General features: G+C 31.8%; 2 protein-coding genes across 4 annotated transcripts in view; one reads left to right on the forward strand and one right to left on the reverse strand.

The window, feature by feature from the left end:
* Positions 1-3,580: 3,580 nt before the first annotated feature.
* LOC143062779 (all trans-polyprenyl-diphosphate synthase PDSS1-like) lies at positions 3,581-17,477 on the reverse strand. Of its 2 annotated transcripts, XR_012974840.1 has the most exons (10): positions 17,318-17,477; positions 11,738-11,863; positions 10,547-10,680; positions 9,336-9,474; positions 8,752-8,863; positions 7,728-7,837; positions 7,341-7,421; positions 6,875-7,069; positions 5,911-6,510; positions 3,581-5,254 (listed from the first exon to the last, which is right to left on the reverse strand). XR_012974840.1 is itself a non-coding variant. In XM_076234560.1 (9 exons), exons 1-9 carry the CDS (start codon positions 17,474-17,476, stop codon positions 6,370-6,372), a joined length of 1,197 nt encoding a protein of 398 aa, XP_076090675.1. In that variant the 5' UTR covers position 17,477; the 3' UTR covers positions 3,581-6,369. The 2 variants fall into 2 exon arrangements, 1 of the variants encoding a protein (XP_076090675.1); XM_076234560.1 differs by having other exon boundaries at positions 3,581-6,510.
* Positions 17,478-17,695: 218 nt separating this feature from the next.
* Positions 17,696-23,787, forward strand: part of LOC143062780 (zinc phosphodiesterase ELAC protein 1-like) — a 28,071-nt gene continuing 21,979 nt past the window's right edge. Inside the window, exons 1-3 of one of the 2 annotated variants that reach the window (XM_076234561.1) lie at positions 17,696-17,823; positions 22,219-22,352; positions 22,910-23,025. In XM_076234561.1, the coding sequence (XP_076090676.1) occupies positions 22,268-22,352; positions 22,910-23,025 (201 nt within the window). In that variant the 5' untranslated portion in view covers positions 17,696-17,823; positions 22,219-22,267. The remainder of the gene's footprint in view (positions 17,824-22,218; positions 22,353-22,909; positions 23,026-23,787) is intronic. The other variant, XM_076234562.1, reaches the window with a different exon arrangement.

Genomic DNA, 23,787 nt, shown 5'->3' on the forward strand with positions numbered 1-23,787 from the left:
GGTGTTCTATATAATTGTATATTATGATACTATTGATTATGGTAATGAAATGTGATCATTTGTTGCAAATATAAAATTGTAATGTCATAGATCTGAATTTTGTCTGACCAGTATGTGCCAGTAGTTCCCCCCTTTACATACTGACAGCCTAGTCTATTGCTAACTACTATTAGTATTGATAGTCCTTTTGCCAACATTTACATATCATATATAAGTCATAACTGCTGGTTTGTAGTATTGTATTTTTGTTTGATGAGTGGAAATAGGAGGGGGGGAGTTGTATAATAAGAGTGTTTTTACAAGAGAAGAATTTCATTTTATGCCAAAAAAACACCAGTTTTTGGTATATATAAATTTGTAGATAAGTTATGCTAGAGGTAGACATACAGAAATTTGTGGTCTGTTAACTTGGTTCAAATGTGAGGTTGGTAGAATCTGTATTTTTTCTTTAAATTTGAAATAAAATTAAAATTGGCTTTTAAATTATGTAAAAATAACTGGATATGCAAAAAACATAACAGCATTATTCATTGTAAAGTGGTGTCAAAATCATTTATCTTGTAAGCATATACATGCAGTTAAGAAGCCAAAAAAAAATAATAATCAAGCTGCAGAACAAAATTTAAATCATTCCCCTTGAATTTTAAGGATTGTTTGTGTAGGACCCTCATTCTGATTTATGAAAATAAAAACTGTTGGCTTACTATGTTTCATAGATTAGTTAGTTTTGTTTAATGTAAGAATGGATCAAGTTACTTCAGAAAACTATATATGATTTTTTTAAATAACATGAAGCATCAAAAGATAAAAGATTTTTTCCTTTGACATGCTAATTTTTTTTAATGCTTCTAATTGTTACTAAAATTCATGAAATCATTGGGTGCCTACAGATTCCTAAAATGACAGGTATTGAAGAGTTATAGTTTGAAAAAATGACCGAGCTACAAGTAAAGAAATTGTCTTCTAATATATAGGAATTTCCATTCTTCATTACCTTATTTTTGCAAAAGTACCACTACCATGTGCAGATTACGTTTTACAAGTATTCTGTGTTAATTTTATTGTTATTATTTCTTTGTTTATAAATGTTTCTTTGTTATAGAATTGTTACAATAAGCATAATAAAAAAAAATTGTTATTTATTACAATTTATAAATGTATTTTTAAGACAATCAAAGAACATTTTTTATACAGCATACTTTTACAATGAATAAATACATTTTCTAATATCATATGCTTATGTTGTTAACGCTTACTACCTCTTAAAGTTTATACCATATATTGATTGTCAAGATGTACTTCTTTAATACACCAGTATAAAACAAGGATATGTGGTATAATTGCCAATGAGAAAACTATCCAACAGAGTCTCTAAAATGATGTGGAATTAAGCAATTATTGGACTTCAATGAGCAAAGTTACAAAACCGACATCATATAAGACAGCTATAAAAGGCCACTCACATGACGATTTGTTAAACCAAAAGCCTGATAAAATACAAACAATAAAAAAAAATAACATATGACAGACAGCAACAAACGACAACCTCTGAACTACAGGCTCCTGATTTGGGACAGGCACATATAGAATGCAATAGGATTTTACATGTTTGTGGGATACCTGGGATAATAGTGTAACAGCACAAAATAGGAACAAACTGTGAAAATTAAGTTGGACACATCCTATCCTATTAGATTGGCAGGAAGCACAAACAACAACTAACAGGAAGACAAAGACACACAGCACTGATCTAAGAGCGCTAGCTTGTAACTGAAAGCTAATAAAACAACTAATAAACTAGAGGTGATGTGAGCAATCATCAAACAATAATACCCCTGCCCCTTGCAAAGTTCATGCTATGGTAAGGGAACCCCCAAAAAATAAGTGCACTTTGGTATAATATGAAGATTCTAAGGAAATGTCTTTTAACTTTATTAGGCATTTAGAAGAACAGTATATATATGTAGTGTGCACATAGTTGGCTAATGGAAACCTGGAAAATGATTCTTTTAAAAACAAAATCAAAGTAAGAGGTGCACATTAGCTTTAAATAGTCAAGATAGAAAGAAAAATAAATTGTAATAAGGGGTTAAGGGACAGACGTTGACACAAAATGATACCCCTCAAATAAAGCAATGGCATAGCCCATGCTTAGGTTACAGGAAACCCAAATTTGATTTGGATTCAAATAAAATAAAATAGGAAGAACACAAAAGTATTACAGTGTTTATATTGCAAGAACATTTCAATAAAATGTATTAAAGGGCTAAAGAGGAGTAGTGGATATATAAAGTGTACCTTCATATGATGCAATAGCAATAATTGGTGTAAAAATGTACAAGATTACTATTCTCCTAAACATTTACATAACTTTGTCTAGTAGTTCAGAAGCAGCTGCAGATACAAAAGTGGGGCAGAAGAATGAAGAGACTCTCCCATCACTTTATACTACTGCTTAAGAAAGCGTGTCATGTCCAATGAATCACAATTTCCAGACCAAAGTACTAAACAGATGTCATAAACAGGTTTGGAAAAGCTAGCCTTGAGCAATGTCAAAATATAAGAACACAATATGAAATAAAAAAAAATGAAATGACTGTCAAACAAATTGGTGATTTGGCATGCTGTGAAATCTGGTTTTACCAACAACTTTTATTTTAAGTATCTATACCAAGTCAGGGTTTTGGATAATTAATAAAACAACAATGCGTCCCGAGTACACGGATGCCACATCCGCACTATCATTTTCTATGTTTAATGGACAATGAACAAGAATGTGTCCAAAGTACACGGATGCCCCACTCGCACTATCATTTTCCATGTTCAATGGAACGTGAAAATTGGTAAAAAATATAGATAGGCATTAAAATTAGAAAGATCATATCATAGGGAACATGTGTACTAAGTTTCAAGTTGATTGGACTTCAACTTCATCAAAAACTACCTTGACCAAAAAGTTTAACCTGAAACTCGCACTTTCATTTTCTATGTTCAGTGGACCGTGAAATTAGGGTCAAAAGTTTAATTTGTCTTTAAAATTAGAAAGATCATATCATAAGGAACATATGTACTAAGTTTCAAGTTGATTGGACCTCAGTTTCATCAAAAACTACCTTGACCAAAAACTTTAACCTGACGATGGACAGACGGACGGACGAACAGACGCACAGACCAGAAAACATAATGCCCCTCTACTATCGTAGGTGGGGCATAAAAATGGGGAAAATCTCTAATTTGGCATTAAAATTAAAAAGATCATATCATAGGGAACATGTGTACTAAGTTTCAAGTTGATTAGACTTCAACTTCATCAAAAACTACCTCGTCCAAAAACTTTAACCTGAAGCGGGACAGACGAACGAACGGAGGGACGAACGGACGCACAGACCAGAAAACATAATTCCAAAAAAAAACTGCAATACACCAAACGAGTTTGCTTTCCAAAATAAATCTAATTCATTTAACTACAAAATGGAACAATTAGAAATGATTGAATTAACCATGTTAACTATAAATCTCCTAAAAGATTCCTTCACTAGATCACTGTTTAGGCTCTGAGATATAAAAAACAAAGTTCTCATCAATACCATCTCTTTTAGAGTTTAATAGACTTTTTTTTATATATATATTGACATTTATAAAATTCAACATTCATCGAAAACAGTTTACATGGCATTAAATAACATAGATATTCTTCACTTTTCATCAAAAGTTAGTGGAGAACTAAGGGTGTCGAAGAGGAATATGACACAATATGCCTCCCCCTTTGGATAAAAAACAAATGTTTGCCTCAAATTGTCAAAAATATATTTCACCTTGTTACAATCAGTGACTTCACTTATTACCCTCCTCTTTCCTTGCACCCTCAATCTGCCACTTAAAATATTAGTAGTCCCTAAAGATACAAATGTTTTGTCAAGCCAAAATATCAAATGGTTTGGTTTTTGCAGTGCATTAAAACAATTCAGCTCAATTACTGTTTTCTGAAAACAAATCTGCCAAATTGGGTTTGCACATAAAATCAATATCAATTTTCTGTTTGTAATTCAGATCAGTAAAAACTATTTCTCTAGAGGGCAAATATTCAAACATGACTTAGAGATGTATGTCCTTAACAAAAATTCTCCAAACCCAAATCAATAACAATGTTTTTTTTATATAAATAGTTGTGACAGAAAAGGAAGGAATTTACCTGCCCCACCCTGTGTTCCTCCTTGATAACATTTTATTGTGAATGTTTCAAAAACTTTGATGTCAATTCTTGGTCATGTTTTGTTATAAAAATATAATGCCTGCATCATATCACTAATTTCATTTAATTATTGAAAAATAGCTCCATTTGGGTGTGATCACACCCTTCTTCCCTTTTACTACTGTACATATTAAAGCCAGTCCCCTTAAAAAAGCAGGATGTAAGAAGTAGATGAACAAAACAAAACCATACATTTTTCATTATGTTTTTTTTTTTAAATAAGCTCTCCAAAATTCATTTGACAAATATTTTAATTGATTGATTGTCACGTTTTCCAGATATTTTTAAAATTGGCAAATTGAAGCAGAATATTTTTCTTTCTTATCTTTAATATTCAAATTTATATTTTGAAGTGAAATTTTTGGTCTTTAAGGTATTCGTAAAAATCCTCTGAAGTAGTTTAGACTGTGTTAGTAGAAAATATTCAAACAATAATTCATAAATTTTTATACATGTAGAACCTCAAAAGAGAAGAAAAAGAAACTTATAACATTACGAGTTATATGCTACAACAGATAACAAACTACCTCTGATGAAACTTTTGTTTGTCAAGAAAAAAAGACATATATACTTATGGTATTATTACTATATACTATAATAGGCACACATTCAAAAAACCAAAACAAAGATATCAATATATTTTAAGATTTTCAGTGGCAGTATAGTAAAAGAATTTGAATATTAGAGCTTTTTGAGGTAAGGTTAACTTGATATGTCTTTTTTTTCACATTCAAATAGTTGTAAATCCAGAAATAATTGACCAAATTTATTTATTAAAATCTTTTTAAGGTTATTTATATATTTTTTATAAAAAAGTGAGAATGAGTAATGAAAAGCATAGGTGAAAATTTTCTGGGTAGTAGGGAGCAGCTCCATTCATATGGTCAGATTTGAAAATTTACCATCATGTAAAGTCTGGTGAATAAAAGTAAAATATTATTTGCCAAACAAAAAAAACTCTCTTAAACAGTTATTTTCCCTTTCATAATTGCTTGACTAACCCTTTCACCGATTGCTGCCCAGACAGAAGCTACTCTGAGACGATGGCTTCCCTGGCTTAGCCGCTACTATTACTCCAGTGGGAGATCTTCATAATAGATGTCAATAAAAACTTGTTTGTAGTTATTTGTTTATTTATTTCATTCACTAACACCATGTTCACAGTTTTGTTCATGTTTTGATAATTTTTTCTTCATAAAATATTCAAATTTTCAAATTTTCGGCATTATCTAGGTAAAATTCTGCTCTTTGACCCCAGATCATAATTTTTTAACCCAAAACAGCAAAATTTTGAAAAATTTTATGAGGCAGTGTACAAATTCCTCACACTGAACTATGTCCATTCCAAGTGTTTTGTTCATAAAACGACATTTTATGTCAAAAAAGTATACTAGTTTGGCTTCAATTCTTCCATATTCTTTAAAAAAAAATGTTCCCTCATTTCAAATTCTCTTAAATTCTGTAAATTTCCTCTGATTTTGACACGGTTTTCAACAAACGAAAGCGCCATGTTTACACTTTCATCTGGGTATTCATCAAAGAAAGATAACTCATGTTTGCACTGTTTCGAGCGGGAAATATAAAAGAGGTATTCCGATCGTCAACTGTCTGAAGCGTGAATCCCGATAAACCGGGACTCATCGTTGAAAGGGCTAAACACTAATTATTCGTTTTGAAAAAGACTATACTATTTTTTGTAATTTTGAATGTATTTTTTTTAATAATAATTTGTTTAAAGTACTGGATTCCTGAGTAAAAGAATTTTTATAACATTTATAAACTTTGCAAAATTGGATCAATGAAAGGCAAAAAAGTTACAAAAGGAGAGATTCCTATTTGTGAGGATTTTAGGAGCTGACACCTATGTCAATTCAATATTATGTTGTATTGAATGTGATACAAATTATTACGAAAAATATAAAATTTCATATAAATAATATATTCAAATATTGCCAAAACTAAGGAATTAATAATCATCACACTTTCACAGAATTTTTCAATTTCATGTAGAAAAATTCCTGTAGCTCTCTTTGACTAAAAACCTCATTTCAATGCCACTGGCATAATAAAACATGACAATTGGTTGCATATAAAAATATTATTAAATCCTAGAAGACCTATTTTTGTCTCTGTAGTAATATAACAGCTAATTGTTCTAATGAATCCCTAGGTATAGATTGTTTTAATGTCCTAATTTGTCTAATTGCTTCTTTACTATGCTCCTCTGCTAACATTCTGGTCTGTGCTACACCATCACTCTACAATAAAAAAATCATAGCCAATGAAATAATGCTGTGTCTTAGCCAAGTTTTAGAGTGGGATAGTTTATGTTTATCAATAGCCTGTTCCTTGTCTACAATCTTGTCAATGCTGTTCTTGGGTATAATTTAAAAATTTGTTGTTGGTTTCAGTATAGTCACAATTGTTCAAAACTATGGGGCGATTGAAGCTTGACATCTTGTGTATAGGCTTGTCCAATGGTCGAAGACCCTACATTAACCTCTTGTGCAGTGAACATCTATGTCTTAATTTTTATATTAACACTACTTTAGGAAATATTTTATACCAAATCAAACATTTTCACTTTTTACACTTAAAACACAGATATTATAATTAAATAACCTTAGCTACAAGTTTTCTGGCCCATTCTATATCTCCTTCTTCGTTAAACCTTCTCATGATCATAGGATTCAGTTCTGGATAGTCCTGAGCAGCAAATAATACTGGAGCAGTCGCCAGTCCTAATCTGAGATCAGCAGCAGTAGGTTTACCCATTACTTCTTCACACGATGTAAAATCTAATAAATCATCTATTAACTGTAACAAAAAAAAAATACGTTCAATAAATGGTACCAAAGAACAAAAGTGATTTGTGTGTATCAGTAGGTTAAGCATGATTTATTGGCTGATTGTGATAAACACTGAAAGTAAAATTAACCTTGTGTACAAAACTCCAAAGAATTGGCAAAAACCTGAAAAAACTTAAGCACTTCTAATATAAATAATTTATTTCTAATATAAATAATTTATTTCTAATATAAATAACTTATTTCTAATATAAATAATTTATTTCTCTTAAGATTCTTACCTGGAAAGCTATACCAACATTTTTTCCATACTCAAAAGCTACTTCTGTTATATCCTCATTTGAATTTCCTAAAATAGATACCTGAAAGATAGACAATAACAGATTTTAATAAGATATGATATAAAATTAAAACACTATACTTAATTTCATATTAAAGTAATTTTTAATTGACCATATACAGTGCATTCAAGGTGATTAAGCTAAAATTCACTCACACTAAAGTTAAAAGAATCACTATAGCTGAGAAGTGGTGATTGATGAATGTTTTGGGTGATAAAATTGTGATTTATAACCAACATTAATATTTTAGATACATGGAGAATGTGTCCATGGAATACAGACAAAGACCCCTCTTTTATGACTGACATATAATAATAGTTAACTTACAGCTTTACAACTGTTAGCTAGTAGACTGGCAGTCTTCTTAAAAGTTTTTTTGAGGTAGTGATTAAATCTGTCATTTTCATTTTCTTTAGAGCCCATCTGCATGAATTCACCTGTAAAATACCCATATAACACACTGATTATTTATTTAATCACTAACAACATATTAAGCCTACCTTTTTAAAAATAAATGGGCAATGTGTCCATGGCACAGATGATGCCCCAACTTGCATATCATATAATGTTATAAAGGAATAACTGAAATTTGTTATGATCTGAGTTTTGTGGTAATAAGTATTAACTATTTTGTATAAGTTTCATAACATTTAGCATGTTTAGTTGATGCTAACTTAAGTTAGAGAATGGAAACAAAAATTCAGCCATTTTTCCATTTGTAAAGGGACATAACTCTAACTATTAGTGACAACTCTAAAATCCAAACTTGATCTGTGTTTTGTGGATAAGCATTGTGTATAAGTTTCATAACAATTTGTTGAGGCAAACTGACGTTAGAGAATGGAAACCATCTTTGAGATGTACAGACGGACAAGGGTAAAACTTACTACTCCCTATGCTTTGGTGGGGGCATAATAAAAAGTGTTTCATTACTCAAGGATCTTACCATTTAAAACAAATTCCTACCACTAACAAAAAAAAACACCTTCAGAAATCAGATGCAACAACTGCTTTGAACAACTTAATGTAATAATAAAAGCATTAGTTATTTCAAACATGCGTAGGAAGATGAAACCAGAGTACATTTCTTGACAGTTCTTGTCCATTCGTTTTTGGATTTTGCCATGTGATTATAGACTTTCCGAATTGATTTTCCTCTGAGTTCAGTATTTTTGTGATTTTACTTTTTTCTGTTGCTTGATGTAATCATGGTAATGCTTTGATGATTTATAAAGACAACAAAAATTATTCACAAATCATTTGCAACCTTAAATTGACATTTCATTGATGCCCTCATTGAAGGCTTTTTTTTTCAGAGTAGACTGTTCTTTTTATATAGCTAGTGACTTACCCCTGACTAGATCTTCTATAACCTGAGATAAAACAGCTACTACTTCAGTATTTCCAAGTCTAGCTAATGCCACAGAGGATACAGATAATAAGTAATCTCCTGCTAATATTGCCTAAAAAAGCGACGAAAATTTGTGATTTAAGTGTTTCCATTTAAAAAAATATTTAGGTTTGGTAGTCAATATTATTGTTTATAAATCTTATCTGTTCCTTCTTTGTACAATTGATTAAATCAAAGCTGATTTTGTGTATCAACTTGAACATTTTACAGAAATCTTTTGAATAACAGCTGAAATAACATAAATATTTTTCACCTTGATAATTTATCATAAAGACAAATTATCTTCATATAAAGACATCTATGTTTGTTTATTTTTATTCTTAGAACAATGTATTATTAGTCTTTTGAAGCTCTGGTTCCATTTTTTTACTATGTAAACCAGTGAATATTTTTTTATTTAAACATTATTCTTTTCAGAACAGGTAATAAACAATTTCCATACTTAAAATGAAAAGGGTGTTTACCAGTCATCAAATATCCTTCCTTTACAGTGTACTTCTATGATTGGTAAAATAAACACCAACCTTTTTTTGTCCCCATACACTGTCAACTGTAGGTTTTCCTCTTCTTGTGTTGGAACCATCAATAACATCATCATGGATAAGACTTGCTGTGTGTATTATTTCTGCAATCATAGCTATTTCTTCTTGCGATGACCATATACTGAAATCATTCAAGGTTGCAAATGGTAATTAATGGCAGTTGATTACAATGTACAGCTATCTATTTTGTAATAAGCGTTATTCTGTCACAAACAAGAATGTGTCCTAGGTACACTGATGCCCCATCAGCACTTTAATTTTCTATGTTTAGTGGACCGTGAAAATGATTAAAATATCTAATTTGGCATTAAAATTAGAAAAATCATATCATAAGGAACAAGTGTACTAAGTTCCAAGTTGATTGGACTTTTAACTTCATCAAAAACTACCTTGACCAAAAACTTTAACCTGAAGCAGGACAAACAGACAAACAAACAGACGGACAGACCAGAAACACAACGTGCATAAATGGGGCATAAAAACATGTCTTTACTGATACTTGTTCATGTAACTGTTCAATAGCAACTTTGTCAACATTTCTTTTTTGTTATATTTCGATGTTTTTTCGGCATTTAGGAATTTTTGTGTTGATTGATTTGTTCACACTTTTTTCACTCTGACAAGGAAATAAGAAGCTTTAAATATTGTTTAAACATGTCAACTGTTGTAGATTTTGTTTTCATTTATAGATTTTTTTTATTTTTTTTTTGTGTAATTACTATTAGGTTGCTGTTTTATTGACACATACCCCATATCTGTTTTAATTTATAAACTATATATATATGCCTTAACTCTGGTAAGATAGATTCATCAGTCCTATCAAACTGGTAATATAAATTCAGAAATTATTGCGATGTTTTTTATTATTGCGAATAATGCGACAGGGTTATCATCACAATTACTAACACTCGCATTTTGAAATTTTTTATATGAATCAAACAGGATTTTTCTGAATATTGAAAAAATTAAAATCACAATAATAAATGCATGCAATAATTTCTGAATTAACAGTTTTCACAATAAAAATTATGTTCAATAAAAGGTAAATCACAGGCTTGGTGTTCACATTGTTGTTTAAATCATATCTGTATTTCAGCATTTTTTAAGAGTTACAAACAGAAGTTCATTATTCTTTTTTTTTAGAGGGTATGAAAAATCTATTTCAATATGTTCGGATACTTTTGAAATATTACCTGTCCTCTGAGGTATTGTGAAAATTTACAGCTTTGGCCATTAATAAGGCAACCATAGGGCGGAAAAATTTGCCTTTCCCATCAAAATAATAATCTGCTATGTCTTTCAATTCATCTTTTTCTGATACAAACTTCTGCAAGAAACAAAATGTGCAAGTTGTATATCTGCGAAAAATCGGAAATGACATGTACCAAACAATGTCTATTCAGACGTTGGTTCCAATATGGTTCATTACATTTCTAGATTCTTGAACCTTATATGTGTTCCCTCTTTTTATCATTAATAGGGATTTGATTTGTATTTTTCATCCTGTTGATTAGTTTCAGTCACAAAAAATAAGAAAAAGATCTTTATTTTTTTTATTTGACCCAAATTACATGAATTATATGACATCAAAATTATGTATTCTAAGTTGCACCAAATAATTCAACGCTGATTTGCAATAAGAACTGTATATATCATGTAAACATGGTTAAGGGCTGTTCCATTAGAAAATACATGGTACCCAGGGAAGACGCTTTGAAAATAGGGTACCACCCACTTGTAGAATCAATTTTAGAGAATTGAATACATTTCAATTTTGTCACACACACCAATTGTGGCAAATACATGAGATTCCAATTTTGATCATATCAATGAACTGTCCAGTTGAACTGGTGTCATTAGGGGAAAAATGTGTCATGTCATAGGTTATTGTGACAAAAAGATATTTGTTAAATGTAACATCAAATTTTACCAGTATAAAGCACCAATTGAAGGATCATTCATTGTAGTTGCCTTCCATAGCTATAGGCATGATAGGTGTCATATGTTCTATTTTTCATGGAACTGCTCTTATGCTTTTAGCTATCTTCTAACATGTCTAAGGATGAATGATGTGACTGTAATCATGGTAATGTAGGTTGCACTTTGTAAATAAAGCTGTTTCACAAACAACACCTATTTTGGGGAGAAATTTATTAATTTATATACAATGTACCACCCACTCCTATGTCTGTCCTTTGAAAGAAATAGTAGTTCACATAAACTTTCTAGCCTAGGATATGATTTTTTTACGTAACTTCATACATTGTCATAGTAAAGTGGCACAGTTTTAACCGTAAAATCTTTTTAAAAAGTTCACATGTGGGAATTTGCATGGTCTATATTTACCATGTTTACAGAATGTAACCTGTACTTCATGTACTTACTTGTTTGATTTTATCACATAAAGTTGACACTTCAGTCTCAACTAAGCTGAAAGGGTTGGTTTTATAATTTGCTATCACTGCACTGCTGTATCTAAGTGGTACAGACTGACTACATGTTAAAGGTTTCTGAAAACAAAAATATGGTCAAATGATGGTAGAGTAAAAGTAAAACCATAACTGAATAAGAAGCTCCACCACAGCACCAGGCGCAGCTTGATATGACTGCAGAGGTTGAACCCGTAACAGTTTTGTCACGTATGGACACAACATTCAATCTTGATGACCGACCCGACAAGTATTTTTTTGTGTCTTTGTTGCCCTTGGACAAGTAAAACAAATATTCCTTGACATTATTAACTTATATAATTGTGTAGAAAAGTCCTCAAAATTCATTTATAAAAGTAGAAAAAATATAAAATAACAAGACAAAACCAATATGTTTTATTGAACATGTATAACAACATCAATAATCAAGAAAAAGATTGATTCCAAAACAACAAAATATAAGTATGCAGACCCAGGTTTCATTGATCATGTTAATATTCGTTGATATTTTCCCATTGATCATGTTGATCGGGAATCCTTGGTCAGGTTATAGCAACGGTAAACCTGAAATGAACCTTATTTATTTCCAGCACTGTTTTCTTTAGTATGAAACTTAAATGACTTGTCAAGTTGGATAAGCTTTTGATATGTCATCGTTCAGAAGAACCAGGGGTGTGAAATGCTATGCCCGACTCACCCGACTCGTACATTTTAACACCCAGACAAATAATTATTTTTGTTTTGGTTGCCCTTGGACAAGTAAAATAATATACAAAACAAAGTTCAAATTCAGCAAAAATATAGGATTAATTTCAAAACGTATAAAGATGTTTAATTTATGTGAAAGAAACCAATAATCAGCGAGTAAAAACATATATTTAAGTATAACATGTTTAAACATCAATGTTCATGACGATAAATATTACACAACTCCAGAAATAGATTGACTACCAAAATGAGTAAAAATAAGTATGCAAACCCGAGTCGGGTAATATTGCATTGGCTTTGTCCTGACCCAGGATCGTCCATTATGTTTTATCCACTATTCACCTGAAGTGTCATTTCTTAAGATTTTGAATCGAGATTCAGATTGATGAATACTTTTAAAATAAAACATCTGCCAATCAAGACAAAAAGAATGATGAGTCAAGTCGAAAGCATGAAACGCAAACAGAGATGGTCAAGGTGTATATAAAAAAAAATACGGAACCGAGAATATCAGACATTGTGAATATCAGATTACCCCTTGGAAAGAAATTCAGATAATAAGTTTCGTTTTTGTCTTATTTATAGATCAAAGGTAACCTTATGTGTTGTCTAAGTGGTAAATAGAAGTGTTCAACTACCAAGAAAAAAACAAGTGTGTCAGTAGATAGAAATAATTAGTTAATCTATCATTTAATGTCCATTCCTTCCCTCACTGTCCTCTAAATTTAGTATATGTAGTGTACCTACTGGGTACAATTTTTATTAAAAAAAACAATGCTGCAAACTTGTCCTTTACATGTCATTTCATTTAGTTGGTTTGCTTTTGAGTTTTTGTCCCATTGATGTTATAAACCCATTTCCAACATTCCTAAATTTTTACACATATAAATCAATTGATTTCACTGATTTGTTTGGGATGCATAACAGTGCTAAGAATCATATATTAGATAACAATAAAATACTACAATATTTATTGGGACCATCAGGGCAAGTAACTTTTTTTCTGGACAAGTAAAATTTACAGTTTTACTTGCCCAGAGACAAGTGCTCACAACAAATATTTCCACACCCCTGAGAACCATACCAACAGAAGAAAGTCACCTCATTCAAAATAACAGGGCTGAGGTAAGAACTGTGTTTTAACATGAATAGGAAATCAGAGGCAACAAAGCGCAAATATTATAAAAACTAGAGGCTCTCAAGCTTGTGTCGCTCACCTGTTCTTAATGTTGTTTTTTAAATCATGTAAAACAAGGTTAAAATCATACCGGTAATTAATAGCATTAGATAATATAGCTTATTAGACAATGATATCATTAAGAATAGATAGCTGATACTAGTCTATAATAATATCGAAGATAATAACCAAACAAGAATGTGTACACAGATGCCCCACTCGTACTATCATTTTCTATGTTCAGTGGACCGTGAATTTGGGGTCAAAACTTTAATTTGGAATTAAAATAAGAAAGATCATAGCATAGGGAACATGTGTACTAAGTTTCAAGTTGATGTAACTTTAACTTCATCAAAAACTACCTTGACCAAAAACTTTAACCTGAACTTTGCACTATCATTTTCTATGTTCAGTGGACCATGAAATTGGGGTCAAAACTATAATTTGGCATTTAAATTAAAAAGATCATATCATGGGGAACATGTGTACTAAGTTTCAAGTTAATTGGACTTCAACTTCTTCAAAAGCTACCTTGACCAAAAACTTTAACATGAAGCCAACGAACGGACAGATGACGAAGTGATCAGAACCAGCTAGGGGGGTTTGAAAAAAGAAAATTTTGCAACATTAGATGTAAAATCCTGCATTCTGAGCTTACATTTTTGTAGATCTGGAAGTGTATATAACTTTTAAAAAATATAGATCTGGAAGTGTATATAACTTTTAAAAAATATAGAATTTTTTCTCCATGTAATATAAAAAATTCTAATTTCCTTAAAAAAAACCTTCTCAAAACTGTTGACAAGACTGTTTAAGACTCTTTTTTTTTTAAATTTAAGACATACATGTATAATAAATGTATACATATAAATATAAACCCCTTGCCATCCCATTTTGTTTAAATTAATTTCTCATTCAAATTTGACTTTGGAAGTTAACATGCAGTTAAAATTTTATTCTTCATAATTTTTCATATTATTTTTCGATTTGCTCAACAACTCCTGTTCAAATACAAATACAGATACAAATTTGCCTCCTTTTGAATTTCCCTGCTCCTTACAGTAGCTACAAAACACAACTTAATATATGATTCTTAGCACTAATGGCCTTTGTTAGTCTTGTATCATTTTAACTTTTAGTTTCTTGTGTACAATTTGGAGTTAAGTATGGTGTTCATTATCACTGAACCAGTATATATTTGTTTAGGGTCCAGCTGAAGGATGCCTCCGGGTGCGAGAATTTCTAGTTTCATTGAAGACCTGGTGGTGACCTTCTGCTGTTGTCTGCTCTATGGTCGGGTTGTTGTCTCTTTGGCACATTCCCCATTTCCATTCTCAATTTAAGATTCTCGTACTGGAGCCAGGGTCAGGGACAACCGTCCATCCAATGAGTTTTAAATTCTCAAACCGTTTAACCTCGTATATTTTTAGCCTCCGTAACTTCAAGTTGGACTTGCGAGACGGCCATGTATATTAAACGATGTTTGTGACCAAAAGTATATGTACACTTTCGAAATGAAAACAAAACTGGTTCCACTTCATAAAATTAACGGTAACCAGTCACTGAAGTCGTCCTAATAACCAATCGTCTAAAATACACAAATGTCAAGGGGGCAGTTATGAATTAATATCTTCCGGCGCAAAAATGTTCAATGTTTTTTATTTTCTGTTATGATTATATTTTATTCAGTCTATGCAACATAAATCAATCAATAATTACCAAAACTTGACATTTTCAAAACACATGGTACTGAACATTTTTTCACGCTTTTTTTTTTTTATTTTGAACAATCTGTTATTAGGGAGACCATCAAAACTGGTTAATGGAATTTTTGCAAGGAAGAGAGTATCAGTTTATTAATATCGATGGCATTGAGTGACATTCTGCCTTAACTTACGGTAAGGATTAAAAAAGTGCACACAGATATGCACTAGACCAGTCGGACTATTGACAGCGTACATTAACTAGACATAGGCTTCGGGCTACCACTTAAGGTCGCATACTGATCAAGAATAATTCTGGGGCAGCAACCCAACAACAGGTTTTCTATAAGTGCCAAATTGCCAATTGTTCAGGTGCCGATTGGACTTTGACTGTTAACCCTCTTGGCCTCACTGCTGAAGGGACATTGTTCAAGAAGGACATCAGTGGCGGATCCAGAACTTTCCCTAAGGGGGGGCCCGCTGACTGACCTAAGGGGGGCCCACTCCAGTCATGCTTCAATGATTCCCTATATAATTAACCAAATTTTTCCCACAAAAGGGGGGGCCCGGGCCCTCCAGGGCCCCCCCTGGATAGGCCTATGGACACAGGTATCAGGTCCGTTCGCGCCCAATATAGTTTCGCACCCTACACGTTCGCACCTCACATTTTCGCCCCCCACGTCCGTTCGCACCCTACATGTTCGCGCCCAATTTTTAATAAAATTTAAGTTAAATTGTTAGAAATTATTCATATGAATATAACAAATAATTGTATTCTTTTTGAATAAAATTTGAGAATTTATTGAATAGATTTTTTTTTTTTTATCAATCTGATGATTAATTATTAAATGTTGATTATGTATGATTATTGCTAATTGGTATTTATAAACAGCCTAACTTGGTGTTATTGTTTACTGTTGTTTATAAATCATGATTGTTGTTTTAAATTGCTTTGATGTAAATACTAATAAAATAAATATTAATTATAGCAATACACTTACCATGCATACCAGTTGTTCAACATGTTGTCAGATTCGCACTTAATTGACTAGAAACAGTGAAAAACAAATTATTTCAATACACTAACCAAAACACGATTAAGAATTATTCAACACACAAATGAAAAAGTTGTTGTCAGAATAACATAATCTGACTTAAAAACAAGGACTTTTTTTTATAAACTTGTCATGACACAAAAAAACTTGTCAGTATCTCGAATTATTTAGAAACAATGGCATATATATTTATACCAATACACCTCCAAAAAATTGGTAAAATTGGGTGCGAACGTGTGGGGTGCGAACAAACTTTTCGCAAAATTTGGGTGCGAACAAGTGGGGTGCGAAAGTGAATGGGGGCGAATGTGGAAGGGTGCGAACGTGATTGGGCGCGAACAGACCCGGATTCATGGACACACATGTTCATGTTTTAATTTATGCAAGCTGCCTGTCATTGCTGTATCTCTTTCAATTAAAAATCCCCAAAACAAAAATTAACAGGGTTACATTTTATTCAATGCGTCCCACATATAACTGTCATTATTACATTATGCCTTTATGTTATCAAGGATTTGTATAGTAATGGCATGTAGTTATACAATGTTATATATCGAATGACGTCATAATTTTGCTTGACAAGTAACTTCAGACATTGATGTTGTATTTTTTGTATGCTAAATGCAACCTTGAAAAACTTTGGCAACAAGAAGATTAACTTGAATCCATACATTTGGGGGGGGGGGGGGGACTTTGTCTGTCAAATTACAAGTTACAAGACCCTAAGGCTTCAACCTTTGGCTTCGAAATAAAATTAACAAACGTCAAAATTTGGCGGTTCTTTCCTAGACAAAAAACGTTCATACCAGCTATGTTCAAAACTCTTATGAAATAAGTTACGAAACATGCAGGATTCTTGAACTTCAAGGTCGACAAGTTGTTCGCGTCTTACCATACACAAATGACAGCTATCTACTCTGGTCCTTTCTAAACTGTTTGGATTTTTGGTTATCTGTGTGCGTAACGTAGAAAGTTGTCTTTTTAAAATGTGTCTTTGTCGGTATAAATTCAAAATTTCAGTTTGTAGTCTGCTCCAACCCGGTGTCGCCATATTGTACATACAGGTTTTTTTACAAAACGAATATTAATCAAAGCATGTGTTTGCTTATCAATACATATTTGATAATATTTGTAAATACAAAAGCGAATAAAAGAATATTTATAATGTGACTAATTTCGTTCATTTGACAACAATATCGATTTATATATAATTCGTTTTTCTAAAAAAATATTTCGAACTAAAAAAGATATATCTGACTTCCAGAAATAAATTAGAAGGAGAATGGACGACGACTTCCAGTAATACTTTGATTCGTATCTCTCCCCTTGCGTCACAGGTACCACTAGACGTTGTGCAACTACACAACACTTTGTTATTTCCCTTTTTACGTGACCACGGTAACTGTCTAACTAACAACTAACAACTAACAACTAACAACTAACAACTAACAACTAACAACTAACAAACTAACTAACTAAATTAGTAAATAACAATTAGCTAACTAACTAACAACTAACTACAAATGAACTAACTCACTAAATAACAATTAACTAACTAACATCTAACCCTTGAGATTTAACCCCAGGGGCGTGTCCAGGATATTTGAAAGGGGGGGCGTAGAATAAAATATTTCGCCGAGCGAAGCGAGGCGAAAATTTTTTTGGACCTTTTTTGGCTTAAAAACATAAAATAATAGAGAATTGCACTAATGTAACGGTTCCTGACTTGGAGCATGTATATTTTATAGTTAAAGTGTCAGGGTGTGACATTTTTTATGCCGAGTTTTCTTCATTAATTGTCTATGGTATATTAAAATGATTGGATGGATCTTAACAGCAGTAGACCAATAACGAGAAATTCTAAACTCAAGGGTATAAGGAGTAACTTAACATTTCAATACCTAAGCCAGGATTTTATGAACGAGAGGCGTGATTACGGTTGAGTTTCCATGGGGAAGCTCAGAAGCTCCTGAATTTCAACAATTTAGCATCAAATTATGAAGTAATCCCTCTATTTTTGATTAAGTTCGGGTTTCGTTGAACGACACACATGATACAAGACAAATAAACACTGAAGAATAAAGTTCTTTCGTTCTGAGTATTGCTTTAATGTGGAAATATACATATTTCTAGTATACATGTACCTTGACGCAAAACCTAAAATGAACACAGAAAAATACTGACGAACTCTCATTTTCATGAAAATGTTGTTTGTGCTGTATTTATACCACTCTACCAAGAAATTTGTTTTGCATGCACACGTATAAAAATTGCGGTTTTTATCCAACGCAATCATAGGTTTGAACCCCGTTCTGGGTATCATAGTCAAATCTGAGTGACCCCTTCCAAGGCAACGCGTAAAAAAATAACCCCATTTTAGACAATTTAGCTGAAAATACAACCCCTTTTGTCAGAATATACCCAGTATCGTATATATAGTAATATACCCCCCGGTATATTTAGAATGGCTATGGGGAATCGAAGTTAGTGTCACACAAAACAACCAAAATTCATGTATTATACTGATTTACTTACAGTTTTGGTTGTTTAAAAAAGGTGTCCAAGACACCTTGATACGATTTTAATGTCTTTTGACGTTTTGTTTTTGACATCGACATCTTTGCGAATTCTTTATCACATCAACAACAATGGATACTAATCGTAGAGTCGAACACGCCGGACTCCGAGAAACGAAATTTTACGGTTGATGATGACCCATCAAATTGGGGAATCCGTATAAAAAGAAATCAGAGTATGTGTTTAATTAATGAATATGATAAATTGCCATCATTCAATACAATACTAGCAGATTATAACGATAGTTTTTTTTTTTTTTTTTTAAAGGGGGGGCGTACGCCCATTACGCCCTTACCTGGACCCGCCCCTGAACCCGAATAATCCAGTCGTAATATTCAGCAGATCTTCAATGTCTACATTCACCTGGTGTGGAAGGGAATTGTACACAGAGAGGAATTGAATTATTCGAGTTAAATAACATCTAACTGTTACTGACATACTGACAAATACATGTTATCACTATTTGGAAATCTGTTCCGCTTGAACTTTTGATGTCATACATCAATCACTTTTCCATTGTAGTGTCAGATATTTTCTAATAATTCTTATATGATTTGCATATCTATAAATACTTGAATTGGATTGGTCAATTAGAATTTTTCTCTAAGTTTACACTTCGATAAACCATGTTCCCGAAACTACTTTTGTAATCTATTCATGCGCGATACACAAGCTTGCAGTGATCCCAGGATTTTCAGCAATTTGAGATTTAAAAACAATTGCATAACAGTTGTGACTATTCTATAGCTAGTGCATATATAACAAAAAAAAGAGTAATAAATTTAATTCACTAAGCTTCGAAAATGTATAAAAATAAAATTTAATAAAATTCCGCGACATTTCATGAAGGATTTGGCGAATTTACGTCATGGCAAAACACGACGTCATACGAATAGAAATTTTCAAGGGAAAGATTATTTCGTTATGTGTACGCTTCAAATTCAAATAACATTTAATTAAAATGAAGTTTTTGAGGTAGGTGCTATTTTATTTAAGATTCCGTTGTACAGTCAGGGGACTTACTTAAACAAGTGATTTTCCAAAACACTGATTCAAGTAACATTATTTCCATAAAGGTTGGTAGTTAGAGTTGTCTTTCTTTAATAATCACCTATTTAAGTAGTACAAATTAATCACTAGAAGAAGTGATTTAATATTAGTGTAGCTTTAAATATAGAATACTAATGATCCAGGGACTAATTATGTTTCTAAACTTATCAGAACCAACATCTGTGTTGTCTAGGATGACCAGGTCATTTCAGGTGATGACCTTGTACTGAATCTAGGATAATGACATAAAAATCACTTGTTTAAGTATCAGACCTCAATTTATTTCCCAAAAATCACTTCTTTAAGTATCATTCTTTTAATAACCCCCACTAATTTTAACACCCCCGAACAGTGAAATTTTTATCGTGAACAGTAGAATTTTATTACATAATCTGAAAGATGAAACCTTGAACTTCACAGGAAAAATACTCCCACTGCTGTGAAAAATCTTTTAAGAAAGTATCAGTTCATTATGTAAAGCCATTATTATAGCATTTTTTCAACTAAAATAGAATTTTCATGTAAATGATAGCATTAAAGGCATAAACCTTGCTACATAAAAAAAGTAAAAAGTTTATATTTTTTTATTTTACTAATTTAAAGATGTTATTCAAACCTATGTGTTTAAAATTTTGAAAAAACTACAAAATCCCAATTTGTGACAAAACCTCGAATTTGCGACTCAAATAAGTGATTTAAAAATCACTTATTTCGGTAAGTCCCCTGACTGTTGTATTTATCTGACATTTATGGTTTTTAGAAAGTCAAGATGGCGGCGTACTCCTTAGTTACGACTTGCCATTGTGCTTTTGATGGTAATATATATAGTAGCCATCATAAAAAAAAATGTTTATTAAATATCACAAATGTTTGGCTGAAGAATTATAAGGATTAAACACATTTTTTCTAGAGGTTATTGATGTGTAAACCGGGCCGATTAACTCACAAACGGAATAAAAGTGAAAACATAGAAAAATAAAATAAAAAAGGATACAGCAATTTTGTTATGTATAATAAACAATAGACATATTTACACTTGTATGCAAATTTGTCTGTCATTACGTTTAATCAAATAAGTGGAATTCCTGTAAAATTTGACATTCACAATTTACGTTACAATTAAACAGTGATTGTAGCTAGACATCAGAAGCTTATATGGATCAGATCTAAGGTCATGCAGAGACAAAATCCAGCTATATCCTAAAAGTGTAAATACATTTATAGACAAAATACCCACATCGATATTATGCAATTATTCCCACTGATGAATTTCTTATCATGATACATAAAAGTTTGTCTATATATATAAAAATAAATAAATGTAGTAAATACAAATCTCCATTTATTAATTGTCTTATATAATTGTTTCCAAGTTTAGATGTTTAGAGTTAACTCACCAATATGACCAATGAAAATTGAACTGATTAAGATTTATTTTTTTAAAACATGATTAGCATTTTAACTAGTTCTCATGGCAAACATTTAGGTGATGTAGGATAATAAACATCCCTAGGATATGTTGACCCTTAACCTATGTAACACACCTGTTTACAATACACATGATACAGCATGTACAGTGGGACTGGCAATGTCCCCATTACATTTGTATCCAAAATTGATGTCACATGATCATCTGTGACGTCACCTTAGCTTTAGTTAAAGTAACAACATGAACAAGTAAACATCAAACTGGAAAGCTGATCTTTTTTATTTAGAGTCAGATAATCATTTGATAATAAGAAATCGTCTCCACCATTGTCCACAACAGGACACAGTTTTGCCATATTTAACAATTTGAAAATATTCTTGACCTACAATGAATTTATACACAGTTGTATGAAAAGATGTGCAATTTGCTGGAAGCAATAAAAGCATGATACCGGTAGAAAAAACCTGCATAAAATACTAGTTTACCACATTGTACTATCAGACTATAGTACTTTTATTTGGTAATATTTTTTTTTGTGTTCAAAAGTATTTATTTTCCTTTAGAAAACACAACTCACATATCTGTCAAGACTATAAGGGCAGAGGGGAGCTGTGCCCCTCTTTGTTTTGTCTTGCTTGATATATATTTAGATTTCTCATAATTTACTCAGATATTGTGTTAGAGGGAAACATTCATATTAACTCATGTTGCTGATTTTGTTATTTCACTTAATATAGGAGATAATTGTGCGAAGGTATTGCTTTGGAAACTACTTATATAAGTACCATGAGCATGAAGGTGATATTTCTGGGAACAGCATCAGCCTATCCAACACCCGACAGAGGAGTTTCGTGTATAGGACTAAAAAATGGTTAGTACAAATATTTCTGTAAAATCAAGAGATTTGGTATACAATGGTATATGATTTCCAAATGAGATAACTCACTCCACCAGAGTCAAAATAACATATTTAGCCTGTCAAATTATATGAGTTCGAGAACAATATTAAATTGAAAACACCTTAAATAGATTGTTAATGTTACTATACACAGTTGGTTGGCATTATCATGGAAGTCTTTGACTTTTATATTCAACCAATAGTCATCATTACATGTACACATTTTGTTGATTATTCTGTCAATGTTTACCAAAGTTCTAATTTTCTACAGACCTTTTGTATAGGATTTTATGAAGAATAAGGCAAAACCGTGAAATAAAATATCCATGAAAATGCAAGATTTCCTCAATCCATGAAAATTGGTACCCACGATAATAAATGAATCCACAGTAAGCACTAAATCCAATATGACATCCATGAAAATAAGGGTATAAAAATTTGTACCCTCAAAAATAAAGGAATCACAAATAACGCTTAACACTTATTTCTATGCTGTAAACTCCTATAGCCAGGCAGATTGTATTTTTCAGAGGACTGGGTATGGTTGTTTGATTGTGGTGAGGGGTCACAAACACAGGTCATGAAGAGTGAGATAAAACCAGGAAAGATCAGCAAAATATTTATAACCCATCTCCATGGTGATCATGTAGGTATCATTATAAGTCACTGGTAGTTATGTAATATTATACAATTATTGTCATCATATGGCCCACAAACAAAAATGTGTACTAGTTCAGTGAGAATGGACGTCATTATAAACTCCTAAACATATAAATGAACTAAGATTTAAAACAATACAAGACTAAAAAAGGCCAGAGGCTCTTGACTTGGGAGAGACGCAAAAATGTGGCGTAGTTAATCATGTTTTGTCCGATCTGAACCCCCTATACATTTAGACAATGTAAATTAAACAAACACACAGTGAAACTCAGTTTAAAAGAAGTCTGAGTCTTAGGTCAGAAAAGGTAACAAAAGAAACTAAGTAAATTGACAATGATACATAAATTAACAAAGGACTACTAGCAGTTACTAACATGCCAGTCCCTCTAATAAACTGATTGAAACATTATGTATTCATCATATGAAAATCAAGCACAATCCCTCCTGTTAGGGGTTTAGTATCATATCATCATAAAATATTCGAGAAGAACATATTAACCCATATTATGCCAACAACTGGTTTTAGAATAAATGTGTTTATTTCAAAGACCCTATGAGTGAATCAATATACATGTAAATACCAAAATATGCCATCTTCAATGACCTGACAACAGTATCCTAACTATATTATATCTGAATAAGTCTGTTTTAAGGTTTGGTTACCCTTTGACGTGTATAAAATTGAGAAAGGAAATGGTGAATATGTCAAAGCGACAACCACCCGACCATAGAGCAAACAACAGCCTAA

The sequence above is a fragment of the Mytilus galloprovincialis genome, chromosome 2 (genome assembly GCF_965363235.1).
Source record: "Mytilus galloprovincialis chromosome 2, xbMytGall1.hap1.1, whole genome shotgun sequence".
Taxonomy (NCBI): Eukaryota; Metazoa; Mollusca; class Bivalvia; order Mytilida; family Mytilidae; genus Mytilus; species Mytilus galloprovincialis.

Excerpts from the sequence above, each read along its gene's own strand:
- LOC143062779 (XM_076234560.1), bottom strand. The coding sequence starts at position 17,476 with ATGGCGACACCGGGTTGGAGCAGACTACAAACTGAAATTTTGAATTTA. Across the intron at positions 10,681-11,737 it reads TATGTGATAAAATCAAACAA|AAGTTTGTATCAGAAAAAGA; the intron begins GTAAGTACATGA and ends TGTTTCTTGCAG. Across the intron at positions 9,475-10,546 it reads CACAATACCTCAGAGGACAG|TATATGGTCATCGCAAGAAG; the intron begins GTAATATTTCAA and ends GAATGATTTCAG.